Below are 13137 nucleotides of genomic sequence, written 5' to 3' on the forward strand. Positions count from 1 at the left end.
TTTCTTGGGATTTCATGGTAATTTTGGCAAAACAAAAGTTTTTGAGGGTGTTTTTAGCTTGAAAGACAGATTATTAAATTATTAAATGAACAGATGCAAGAGAAGGAGCGAGAAGGGGCGTCGTGCAATGGGATTTGTCTTGATGTGTTTGACAAGTTATATGAAAAGGGGAAAGGGAGAGAGGGGACCATAGTGTTATTGTGGAGACAGGAAACCCAAAATCTGTGGTGCAAAAGCCTTCTCGCCTATGCCTTATCACTTCATGCCATTTACCATCATTCTCACTTCAATTCTCCCTGCATGCCAAAACACTCTTTTTTCCTCAACACTTTGTGTTCCTCCTCAAACACCCCATTTAGAACAAAATCGTATTTTTCAATCAGTGCTTTCTCAATTATTCTGCATTTGATCTTTTCCACTATCTCATTTGACAAGTTTTCAGTTTTTTCCCATCCGGCCCAACTGCCGCAGCAATTTTTTTTGGGGGGGGGGGTGTTCGTGTACTGAGAAGAGCATTTAAAGGTTATGCTTTCACAGGATTTTTTTTCACACAGTCATCTCGTATCTTGAAAAACTACTAAAAAATTAATCCTAATAGCACTTAAAAGTACTTATAATCACATTTCATATAAATCGAGACAAAACTCCTCTCATATATTTATCTCGTATTTCATAAATCACAATTGAAAAACTACTCATAAGTTTTTCTAAATGGGCTTTTTAGGGCTTATTTGAAATCATTTATAAGCAAATTTTTATACAAATCGAGATAAAACTCTTCTCATATGCTTATTTTAAACTCGTAAAATTACTTTCAAAAAGCTAAGAATGTGATTAGATTTATTTTTTTAAATATAATTTTATAATATACAAAGTAAATAGGTAAGAAGAATATTATTTCAGTTTGTATGAAAGTATTTTCTTTTTCAAAAGCAAATAAGTGATGCTTTTCTTCCCCCTGAAAAAAAGAAAAGGGTTAAGAACGGGGATGAGCCGGGACAGGGACTGATAATCCAGGGAACAGGACGACCACAAAAATGAGAAGCATGTTGCATATAGTAAATTAGCAATAGGGGTTGGTGATGATGATGATAAGGTAAAAAAAAACTCTTGAAAAGTACGAAAGTAACTGTTGTTGAAACGAAGTTTCACTCATAAAGGGAACACCCTCTTTCCCCAAAAACAAGTACATGCCCCTTCTTTTATTGCTAGTGGGCGTCCTGCCATTCACAGCAAAACACTATTTCTGAATGAAAAGAAACAAAATAATTGAAAGGAAAGCCATCAAAAATATTATATTTTGACAGTTCTCTTTCTGTTTAAACCCAAAAAAAATTAAACTTGTTCTAGCAAGGTCGATTTCTTCCACCCCCAAACAATCTCTATAAAGCAAAAGCAACTTCACTTGCCAACTCAGTGTCGTTCTTTAGGAAACTCTCCTTTGTAATAACTCAAAAGAAAAGAAAAGAATCCTAATCAAAACCCAACCTCCAGCCCCAACTTGATTTTTGCCTTCTCCGTTATATGTGCATTGAATCTGGAAATTTCTGGTCTGGTCACTTTATTCCAAAGGAGTATCAATTTAACGTATGTGTTTGTGGCGTTGATAATGGGGTTTAATATAATGGACAAAAGGTGTTGACAGGTGACGTTGTGTCAATAATATAAGGGGAGGGCATTCAAAAATAGCAAGTTGACAACAACCTTGTCCTGGGGACACTTTCCAAAAACATTAAGCTATGAATGTTAATTTCACAACTTTCGATGTCGTCCGCAGAATTTGAGATGCAACTTGCCAACGCACTCATTGGTTCCTTTGTTACCACGCCCTTGGTGCCATTTGCTTGCCCCTTCCCACACTGCCCAACTTACCCCCTTTTTTAAACTTATCTTTTAGGTAGGCGGGCATGTGTTAATTTCTGTCATCATTTCGTGGAAGACTCTTCTTACATCAAATAAGGTTCAGGTAAATTGCGTTTTTATGACCCGTTAATTCACACTTAACCTTCCGCACACAGCATAAAAGACAACGATAGAGTCACACATTAATAAGATCCTCGTATACTAGTGAGTCCAATATGTATACTTATAAAAAATGGTTCGATGATCTGTTTAAATAAACATGTTAATTTAAGATAGCCATGATTTCGTGTTTGATGAAAGGAATCTTAAACTTTATATACATCATGCTTAGTTTGTTTGAAGCTCTCCCTCGTGATCTCAATCGGCTGGATTTGTTCGTTTGAAGCCAGTTTTATACAATCATGTTCTTCAAGATAATCACACATTTGACGGTGATGTTCTGTGAGTAAAAATTCTGACTTTTTTTTTTTACCTAAAAGAAACTACGGTACATATTGGAAATTGGGCATTATATGTCTATCAGAAAATACGTTCAAGGGCCATCGTTATATGGGCCTCTACGTGTCGTCAATTCTTGAGTTAAGAACTACTATGTTGGCCATTATTTTATGGGCCTCAAGCCCAACAAACTCATTCGGATAAAAAGGGCCCAATAAATCCATGAATCCCAACTACGGTGGGCATTGATATGCATATCAAGCTGGGCTTTCTAATTTAACTTCTCAGTCCATTAATTGCGATAGAGAGCTGATTTCCAATGGCCATCATTGTTTCGTGGCCCAATATTTTTCCTCCCACATGTTTGGAACTGGGGCCACATTTTAGGGAAAAAGTTAAAAAGGATGATTGGGCTTAATAGTCAATACAATCACAAACGCTCTATTTCATGTTTTTTTTATATTTGACTTATAATAATATTAAGATTTTAAGAAGATTACATCACATTTATTAAAATTAATTAATTAAGTAGCTTTACATTAAGGATAAGAGGAGTAGTGTTTGTGTAAGAGTGCATTTTGGGTTGCACGGCCAGAAGTTTTTCTCCCATGTAGAATTTAAATTTTGATTCATAACGTTATAAGACATTAACTCTTTTTTTTCACAGGACTTAAGCTTTATTGGTTATTTGAACATATTTGAAATTAAATAGCGGTGCAGACCTTGATAACTGGGCTTTCTTGGCCTGCAACTCTTATAATTATCCTTCGAGTAATAATGCTTCTTTTTTTAACTAAAACAATCTGTCTCTATACCCAAAAAAAAAAAAAAAATTGTGTCCGGTATTTTGACTTGGGTCTTACGGTTAACCGTAAAGTCTGAACTGTTTGAATTAAATTTGACTGTTTTATACTTTTATAGTATTCTATTTCGTTTATATTATTGATTATTATTTGCTGGTAAAAAAAATTATTAATTACGAGTATTATTTTTTAGCTGTCGATACTTAAGATATCATTTTTTTTATAAGCATTAGTTACCATTTTTACTTCTATTAAACATGTTTCAAGACCTGCACTTTTTTTTTTTGAAATAAAAATCCTTACCATTACTCAGGCTTCTAAATGGTTCAATTTCACATCAAAACATCACCTGGCGGTAGCAGAGGACCAATTTCCAGGACATGAAGAGGAGGAGTTTCGTTGGTGCTTTTCCGTCTTCCCATTAATTACTAAAGGGGTATTTGAATGGAATCAAAACTATGATTTTAAAAGTATTTTTACTGTATACGAAGTAAATATGTGGAGAAGTCTATCTCTATTTACAAAAAAGTACTTTTCAGAAATACTTCCAGTACTACCCAGACACCCCCTAAGAATGGTTTCCACTCCTTTGAGAGGTGCTCAATAACTAAATCTGATCTTTTTTCTAAAATTCTTTTTCATGGAAATAAAGATTTTAAATTAGCATTTTAAACTGCTTTGTTAGTTTCCCCCTGTTTAATTGGATTTACTGTACTCGAGAAAAGAAAGTCTTTTAGTATTAAATTTGACTATTTGAGTATCTGACGTAGTAAAGTCGAGGCAATAAATTGAATCCCGGGAAAAAGTAAAGTAGAAGAAATCAAGTGGTATAAAAAGTTAAAAAGAAAAAGTTTCAAGTTGAAGGATGGGAACGAAATTACTGGTTATGTGATCAAATTATATCCTGCGAGTTGCGACTACACGTTGGAGGCAACAGACAAATCAGCGTCTTTTTGTCGGGGGATCGGCTATTCCATCCATCCGTATCAGGAGCTTAAACCTCTCGGTATACTTTCCTCATTGGTTTCGCCGCCTAGCTTTGCTGAATTGCGCGCGAAGTTCAGCGAATATGGAGTCCAGTTTTCTTCTGGACACACTCCCCTTCATTGCATCTACTTCCACCCCGCGACAATCCCTCTTCCTTCGATCTTCTTTACCCTCTTTGAACACTCATGCCTCCTCCTCCTCCCATTTTCGAAGTTTTGGCCGCTCCGCTCCACTTCCCGGGCTTCGTCGAATGCCGGTGGCCGCCGGTCACTCCATCGTGGTTAATTCCGTGCCCGTATGTCTTTCTGCTCTACTCATATCTTCAAATAGGACCATTTCTTTAGTTTGTGTATCTTCGAATCCAACAAAAGGTTTCCCCCTTTTGCTTTCACTCTACCTTTTTTAATGACGTAATTTGTTATTAATTAATTGATTGATTAAATATGCTCTTTGGCTGCATAACTGAACTGATTCAGACTTTAGAGCATGACATAGTGTACTTGGCTTCTAAATACATTCAGGTGAATTTTAGTGCCAGCTCTGTTGATTCGTGCTCGTCACGATGCATTGAATGAGGAGCTTAAATACGAAACACTGTTGCGACTTTCAACACATGCTTAGATTAGATGAGCATTTTCTTAAAACCGATGTTATGATTAATTAACTATGGTTCAGTCCTTTCAATTAGAGAAATCTGTCTTGCTTTCCTCAAGACCCCCCCCCCCCCCGGGGGGGCGGGGAGCAAATGGTTAAGGTTTGAACCCCGCTGAGGAAAATTAATTGTTGACATATTGCCCTCATCTAAGAAGCGGTCTTTAATAGTTATACTTCAGAAGCGCCTTCCTTAATGCTGCAGCTGATCAGCCTTATTTATGTAATTATCTTCTAGCTGGATGCTTCAATATGAGGAGTGACAGAGAACAAGTTCAATTTTGAATACAGCGTTTTCTCTCGCATTTCCATGTAGAAAGAGGCCCTTCCTCCATGGAGTAGGGGGCCCATAGCAAATTAAGCCTTTCCAATTTATACAGTATTTTCTACGGATTGCTACAGTTACAATCTCAATTTTTACCCCATATATATGTATATTCATTGTATTACCATAATTTTAATGCGGTTCGCTTTTCTGGCAACATATGCAGCCAAGAAGTGAAGTTTACACTGTAGGTGAATTTATGACAAGGAAAGAGGATTTGCACGTGGTAAATCCTACAACATCTGTGGATGAAGGTATATTCTCTCATTGAGTTTATGTGATATGTCTGCTTACATGCTACCATTTTTCTTGGGCTTATATTTAAATACTAACTTTTCCGTGGCTCCAATTTGTGACAGCTCTTGAAGCTCTTGTAGAACACAGAATAACTGGTTTTCCTGTGATTGATGATGACTGGAAATTAGTGAGTTGGCCACGGCCACTTTGTTGATCATTCTATATGTGCTTTTAGATTGGTGTCTCTAATATCTGGCGGCCTTCTATCTTCCGTTTTTATCTCAAATTTAAAAAGCAACCTTCTCTTCCCAACGGTGTAAATAATGAATTAAAAAAAGAAGAAGATTATATGTACATCAATAATTAAAGCACAATATATAAGTTTTTCAACTAGTTAAATTTCTTTTCTCTCACTTAACACTCTTTATTCTCAATTTCTCATAACTTAATTCCATTTCTCTCATTGCTATACCATGACTACTCTAATTATACTTGGCCAGAAAAACTGTGCACCTGTTATAAGCCTTTGGATATTTTGCTCGTCGTATTTTGAGGGCCATTTTTATTTTTATTTCAGTTTATTGTCTTTGGTAATTGGTGTTGGTCTGGCTAAAGATTTGTTTAGAGGCTAGTTCATTTCTTTAATAATAAATGAGAACGCTCTTTGTGAATTATTCTCAGCTCTTTACCATACTGTTATTGTGTGTATTTGGCATGACCATGATGAGTTGTACCGAGCAGATGAAATAGTTACAGTTCAGTCCTTCAATATAAACAACTTAGAGGCTTTAAAGTTTTGTTTTTCTAACAAAATTGAACCTGATGAATTAATAACTAATAACTAGTAATTAATATGCTTTAAGTTTCTGCCATTTTAAGTTTTCGTGCTCAAATTCTTGTGATTAGTTCATCAGAGTATTGCGGAATGGATCATATGGTGGGATAATTTCTGAAGGTTCTTTAATATCTCGCAGGTTGGTGTTGTTTCGGATTATGACTTGTTAGCATTAGACTCAATATCAGGTAAATTGATTTTAGACGTATATTATCTTCTCCTTTTTTGTTTTGTTGAAACTGGAAAGTATACTTTTCTCATTAAAACATTGAAGAGCAATTTTAAGAGTGAGGAAATTTTCAAACATTTCTTGGTATTATAGCTCAAGCAAAGACATTATTCTATTATAACTCAAGCAATGTGCAATGTTGATTTTCAGGTCACCCAAAGACTGATAATAACGATATGTTTCCGGAAGTTGACAGCACTTGGAAAGTAAGTAGAAGCATCTGTTGCAGTTCATTTTTATCAAGTTCCTTTTTTTGTATGGTCTTACTTCTTATAAAACTCCTGCTTAGGGAAAGTAGAGTTTATATTGGTATTAATAGAGATGACTGAATTTGAGTTGAGTGAGTACGTATTACTCAGTGTCTGATCAGTTATCCATGTTATACCAAGCTGGCTACCCGATCTCATAAGCCTTGGAAGGACGTCTAATACTGGTTTATGGCCTGAACTGAAAAACCATTTCTCCCAGTCATCGCATATTACTATAATTGGGCATCCTATAATTGCTTCCTCAACATTCTCAGATGGGAAATATTGCCCCGTTGAACACCTTTACTTGAGAATTAAAATGAAATAAATGGACTTTTTTTTTTTTTAATGCATGTAATTACTGATGGCTGGTGGTTGCTACAATGTAATTACTGATTGTAGCCAAATTGGAAAGATTATGTTGATCCTACTCACCTGATCTATCATCAGCTGGGATTGGGCGATATCCTGTATGATTTTGAAATATTTAATGTTTAGACATGCAAGAAAAGCTTGGCATGCTTCCCTCTCAGGATCCCCATTGAAGCAATGAAGCTCGTTTTATTATTTTTCCCCTCACAGCATCAGCGTGGTAGAGTTTGATTAATAAAATTCTCTTTTGGAGATATTCACCACTGATCAAATTTTGAAAGGAAAACAACCAACAGTTTAGTTGTCCCTCTTGGTGTTGCGTTGTCCACCCCGTTGTGGTTAAAGACCATCTATTGAGGTGCCCTCTATGAAATTTATCAGAAACAATTTCATCCCAAACCTATACGAGATGGGTGGAAAGGGAAAGAAAAGTACTTGAAGAATGCATTCCTTTGCACATAAAATTTGAATTTTTTAACTAACTAGTTGGTTCAGGATTTGTCTAATAACTTTTGTAAAGATTTTAATGGACTGCAGACTTGTAAATATTGTCATAGGGAAGTTAAATCTTAATCTCCTGATGGCTTGTAGACTTTCAACGAAGTTCAGAAATTGCTGAGTAAAACCAGGGGGAAATTGGTCGGTGAATTAATGACCCCTGCCCCTATGGTGGTGCGGGAAACCACTAATCTTGAGGATGCTGCTAGGTGCTTATATCTGCCTCATTCTCCCTTTTTGTTTAACTTCCATATCTCACCTCATGGAAAAGGATGAAAATGTTCCAATATGGTTATTATTAGGTTATTGCTGGAGACAAAATTTCGACGTCTCCCTGTTGTAGACGCTGATGGGAAGCTGGTAAGAGATTCGTCCCTCCACCGTCCAATTTTCTGTAAGTATGCTTCTTTGACTTTTGGTTTCTAAGGCGCTCTTTATGATCTGAAAGGTCGGGCTGATCACCAGAGGAAATGTTGTCAGAGCTGCGCTTCAAATGAAACGAGACAACGAAAAGAAAGCATAATAGAATTTGGAATCTACTTTAGGGGGAGCATATTATTCCCTTTGAGGCCACAGGAGATAGCTATGATTAGAATCGAAATTTTGGTTTATGCATGTATGTTTTATATCATAGAATCATTGTTTTGCTGTAACACGTCTGAAATGGCTCATTATCAAAACGTTGGCTGCTTGGAGTGAAAAATATCTGTTACCCTTCCTGGCATTGCTAAGGAGCCATGTATTTACTAAATAGAATCGCGGGCAGAATGATTGCTGAAAATGATGGGGTGAATTTTCAAGGTGTTTCATTTTCTAAAGCTCTTTGGGACTCAACCATATTGCCATTCTTATATCTTGCATCGGTGATCGGTCTCTGTATTTTTTGGTCCCTAAGGCCATATGGGCCTCAACAAGCTTTTCATCCCATTTTTCTTTGTAAGGAAAAGAAAAAATTTTACGCAGAGAACGAGTTGATGTACGGAAGAAATCAGGAGGGGTTCTCAATTGAGGTTTTGCTTCCGACTCCCCAAGCTACTCGGCATGCTTCCAGTTTGGAGAATAGGCTCAGAGGGATATTAGAAAAATATTCTTTTGCATTTTGCAACTGTGAACAAAGATTTGCACACTCTCCACCATTGATGTTCTGATCAGTTTTGTCTTGTACCTCGTATCTTTGTTTCATGCATTGAGCCCCGCTTTTAGCAGATTCAACCACTGGTGATTATATATAACTTTAGTCTGAGAGGCTAGCTTTCATGAATTAATTAATCACACGCTTGCTTCTAACCCTATGCTATCCCCTATCTCTTGCTCACCCAAACTAGTAGACTAAAAAATTACCATCCCTCCGCTAATTATGGAGTTATCTTCATGCGGACCTTAAAATCTCGCAGGTCCAAGTGAAACACCCGGAATATGGGATACAGCTCAGAGTGAAATGGGTTAATTCAGGAGCTGTAATTGTTCCATTTAACATGGGAGAATCTTTTCCTTTTACTGACTTGATTTGTATTTGGTAGATACATATGTTGCTTAAGATGTGATTTGACCAAATTAGGAGAAAAACAGTATTAAGAGGCCCCATCATGGGTCGTTGTCACCGATCACAAATTTTTTATTTTTTCCCCCTCTCACTGGTCCCAAAGCTATTCCCTACTCATAATCAGCACACTACAGAACCAGGAAAATACCTAACTCTTAATCTTATCGCTTTTTTAGTACCTATATCTCTTTAGTGGTTACCATGGCCCCCCTCTCTCTCCCTTGTACTCAACATCCTTGGCCACTCTTGTCCCCTCCTCCCTGTTCCATTCTTTATTTCATCGCATAAATTCCCCCTTTCCCTCCCTTTTTAATTTCCATAGGCCCAACTTACAATTATTATTATTATTACTACTTTTTTTTCTCTCTCCATTTTGTAGAAATGAAGACAATAGCTCAGCAAGCAATTGAGGAAATATCCGTGGAAGAAAGAAAAGAAACGAAGAGTGAAGAGTTAAAAGGAGCTGCTTTTAACTAAATAATTTACATTTAACATCTTTTTACAACGCCAAAATTTCTTCTGTAAAATCTAAATAGGAAATACTACGAGCGAAGCAGGAGAGGCGGGAGAAAGGAAGAAGATAGAGTACAGTATTCCTCAGGAAGGCTTCATCAACATCACTCTGCTTCAGCCGCCGTACAACCTCCGTGGCGCATGTTAGTCACCACCCACACCTCAGTTACACTCCGGGTTCTCGGGTTCGGGCATCTTGTTCAGGTCAACACATGCTCCGGCACCGCGAGGTATGAGCTCCGATGCCTCCGCTGACGGGTGGTGGTGGGGGACAGCCTGCAGGGCGTCCACTCTGGCGCCGACTTCGATAGCTTTCTTACGAATCGAAGCCGCCGACAAGTCGCCGGAGGCGGCCAGGCAGCCTTCTCCGGCGAGAAGCTCCGGGAAATTAAGGCGAGCGGAGGGTCCTCTGAGATAGAAAACGGCGGTGTCGTAGGCTCTGGCGGCGGCGACGGGGGTAGAATAGGATCCGAGCCAAATCCTGGAACGCTTATTGGGTTCTCTGATTTCAGCGACCCACTTGCCCCACTTCCTCATCCTAATCCCTTTGTACCTTCTCTCTCCTTCGACCCCTCTCTTCTTGGCGCCCATAGCCCCTTGCTCAGCTTCCATTTTCTGCAAAAACAAAGGTGAAAAAAGCTTCTGGCTACTGTTGGTGCAGTAAAATCAGAAGAATCAGAGAGAGAGGAAGCGGATCTTCATGAGAAACGGGAAAACGAAGGAGGAGGAGGAGGCGGGGATGGCTTTAGAGGCTCATGCGACTCGGCCACTAAGCTTTGTCATGTGGGTAAGCCTCCACGTCGGTTTCTCTGAGGCCCATTCTCTTTTATACATCAATTTTCATTATTACATTTTTAAAATAACCGAATTCACCGACAACCACATCACTCTTCTCCCCCCGGGGGCGGGGCCCCAAATAGATTAATTAATTAATTAATCATTAATCTCAACTCTGTTGTTCTATTTTATGATTCCATGAGGATGGATCCAAATATAATCAATATAGAATAAAATTTAAAATACCAAGAAATATGAAATTCATATAAAGTTGTGATATTTATAAATCAGAAATCATTTAGCTCGATCGCTTCAAATTTCATATGAACATGCTTTCTCACCTAGTTTTATGTATTTAATAGGCAAGAAAATTGTGTCTGATATATTAAAATAATAATACAAAATGGTTACATGACATCTAATAACAAGACATCCTTTGTCCCTGTGCAAGGAAAGATAACAAGGGCTGGTCCACAAAAAAAAAGGGAAGATAACAAGGTAATAAAAAATTTAAGAAAAAATTGTAAAAAAAGACCTTGAAATTGTAAAAACACAGACAGAGACTCTTGACAACTTCACTATGACTTTTGACAATAATAATATGTCATGAAGTTGTCAAAACCTAAAGTGAAATTGTCAAGGGTTCCTATCTGCGTTTTTGCAATTCCAAGGCATTTTTTTGCAATCTCTCCAAAATTTAATGAAATAAGTGAATAAAAACTAAATAAATAAAATATTATATAGAGAGAGAGTTAGAGGTAAATCATGGATGTTCGTTAAGGGGGTGTTTGAATGGAAACTATACCATAATTTTAAAAGTGCTTTTACGATATACAAAATAAATATGTGAAAGAGTTTATCTAGTTTTACAGAAAAGTGCTTTTAAAAAGTACTTTTACATCATCTCAAACACCTCCTAAGTCCTTATAATTCAATTCATTTAAATTTTTTTTATAGGGAGAAAAGAGTTAGAAGTGAGCCATGACTGCCTATAAATTAAAATCATACACTCTGTATGATAAACGCATTTTTAATAAATCGTAATATTCATAAATTATGAATTATTCAATTCAATTCAGTTGTGAGAATTGCGTGGTACCAGAGGAAACCCTGCTACTTTTATATGAAATTTTGTTTGCAGTCTTGAATCCTTCTTTTTGTCTCGATTTGCTCGAGGCCTCCGTGTTAAAAGTTTGGGAAAGGACTACATGTTTATTCAAAATTTCAATTGGCCTTTTACGCTCTTGCCTGGTTAGTGAAGTAATAATACACCTTCTCAAAATACAGCTTTCTTTATGGTAAGGGATTAATCTTATGTTTGAAATAACAAATAAAATGACTAAGATAATTCTAACATCTAATATGACCGAATAGATTTATTTTTAAAAAATTAAATGAAAGTAGCTCTCCTCACTTATCCAAATAGTTGGAAGTTTCCTCTCAATATTCCGGGGGAGATCAATTTTAAGAGATTACTAGATTTCTTGTATCATATTACTTCCACTTTTCAGTATAAGACTTAATTGACTAATTTGAGTAAATTAAAAAAACTTAATGAGTTACTTGTTTATAATAATTAAGTGTTCTATTTTTTAAAATACCCTTGCTAATTATGTATTAGCTAAAACTACTATTTGATTGAACATTTAACATGTGCAACTACCACAAAGACTACATTGAAAAAAATAGATAAATATGGGAGACAAAGTGGATTGGAGTCTTATATTTAGAATTAAATTGAAAGTCAAACTAACCCTCGTATTAAGGATTGAAGGTTGTATATACTACCTCTTATACTTAATATAAGAACCGGTTGACTAATTTGAATAGATTAAGAAAATTAGTTTAGTTGGTTATTTATAATAAATAAGTATTGTCTTTTCTAAAATACTCTTGTTAATGATGTGTATTAGCTAAAACTATCATTTGATGAAACATTTAACATGTACAACTATTACAACAACTACTTTAAAAAAATAAATAAATACGAGAAACAAAATAGATCGGAGTCTTATATTCAGTATCAAATTAAATGTCAAACTAACTCTTATATTAAAAATTGTAAGTAGTACTAAAAAAATCAGAATTAAAGCATATAAAAATAAATTCAATGATAATCATGTGTTATGTTTTTAAAGATATATGCTAAGGACATCGATCAAATTTCAACAGAAATTAATGTCATATAACCTAATACCAGTGGGGATATGTGGGGCTCTCGCTTTCAGACGATGATGGCATTTCAGACCATCAACTTGAGCAGAAGTTAGATGCTTTCCCCCTTTCGTCATTAAGTACGTACGTTGTTTCTTTGATGATGCCTTTGCGGGCAAATTGTCAATCCCATTTGATTTTTAGATTTTTCCTAATTTTTTTTAAAAATAAAATGGAGGCATCATGTCACAATCGATCAAGACGTGAATTGCAAGTTGCACTCCAAAAATATTTCGTATAGTACAAAATCAATCATTCTCATCATAAAAAAATATATGAAACTTTTAATAAATTATACTCTTATCAAATTATAAGCTATGCGTTTATCTTTTTTTAAGTATTATACAATTTTTTGTGCATAAAATATTGGTAAATACAAAATCGATTAAATGATGCGTAAATGCATGGGATTTGTATCTAATTCATACAGGATTCCCCCCCCCCAAAATGAATACGAGATCAATCAATATAAAAATTAAAATCTGTATATTGCCTTGTGCTATTTATTTATTTATAAGTAATACCGATGTAATTCAATTTCTAAATTTTTGCACAAGGAAAATATCAGGTAAAATACAAAATCAATTGGGCAAAATACAATTCC

The 13137-nt window shown here is 35.9% G+C and overlaps 2 protein-coding genes across 3 annotated transcripts; one reads left to right on the forward strand and one right to left on the reverse strand.

Moving 5' to 3' along the window:
* The first annotated feature begins 4031 nt into the window (after nt 1–4031).
* LOC114719246 (CBS domain-containing protein CBSX1, chloroplastic) lies at nt 4032–8210 on the forward strand. Of its 2 annotated transcripts, none has more exons than XM_028904716.1 (8): nt 4032–4386; nt 5231–5321; nt 5427–5491; nt 6279–6327; nt 6519–6574; nt 7580–7695; nt 7789–7846; nt 7935–8210. In XM_028904716.1, the coding sequence occupies exons 1-8, from the start codon at nt 4174–4176 to the stop codon at nt 8007–8009; spliced, it is 723 nt and encodes a 240-aa protein (XP_028760549.1). In that variant the 5' UTR covers nt 4032–4173; the 3' UTR covers nt 8010–8210. The 2 variants fall into 2 exon arrangements, with proteins under 2 accessions (XP_028760549.1, XP_028760550.1); XM_028904717.1 differs by having other exon boundaries at nt 4036–4386; nt 5234–5321.
* Nucleotides 8211–9469: 1259 nt separating this feature from the next.
* Nucleotides 9470–10349, reverse strand: LOC114719248 (ethylene-responsive transcription factor ERF008). The gene has a single exon (XM_028904719.1). The coding sequence runs from the start codon at nt 10152–10154 to the stop codon at nt 9705–9707; it is 450 nt and encodes a 149-aa protein (XP_028760552.1). The 5' UTR covers nt 10155–10349; the 3' UTR covers nt 9470–9704.
* Nucleotides 10350–13137: the final 2788 nt, after the last annotated feature.

This window comes from Neltuma alba, unplaced genomic scaffold, assembly GCF_004799145.2.
Source record: "Neltuma alba isolate B1F8T4 unplaced genomic scaffold, ASM479914v2 tig00011899_pilon, whole genome shotgun sequence".
Lineage (NCBI taxonomy): Eukaryota > Viridiplantae > Streptophyta > Magnoliopsida > Fabales > Fabaceae > Neltuma > Neltuma alba.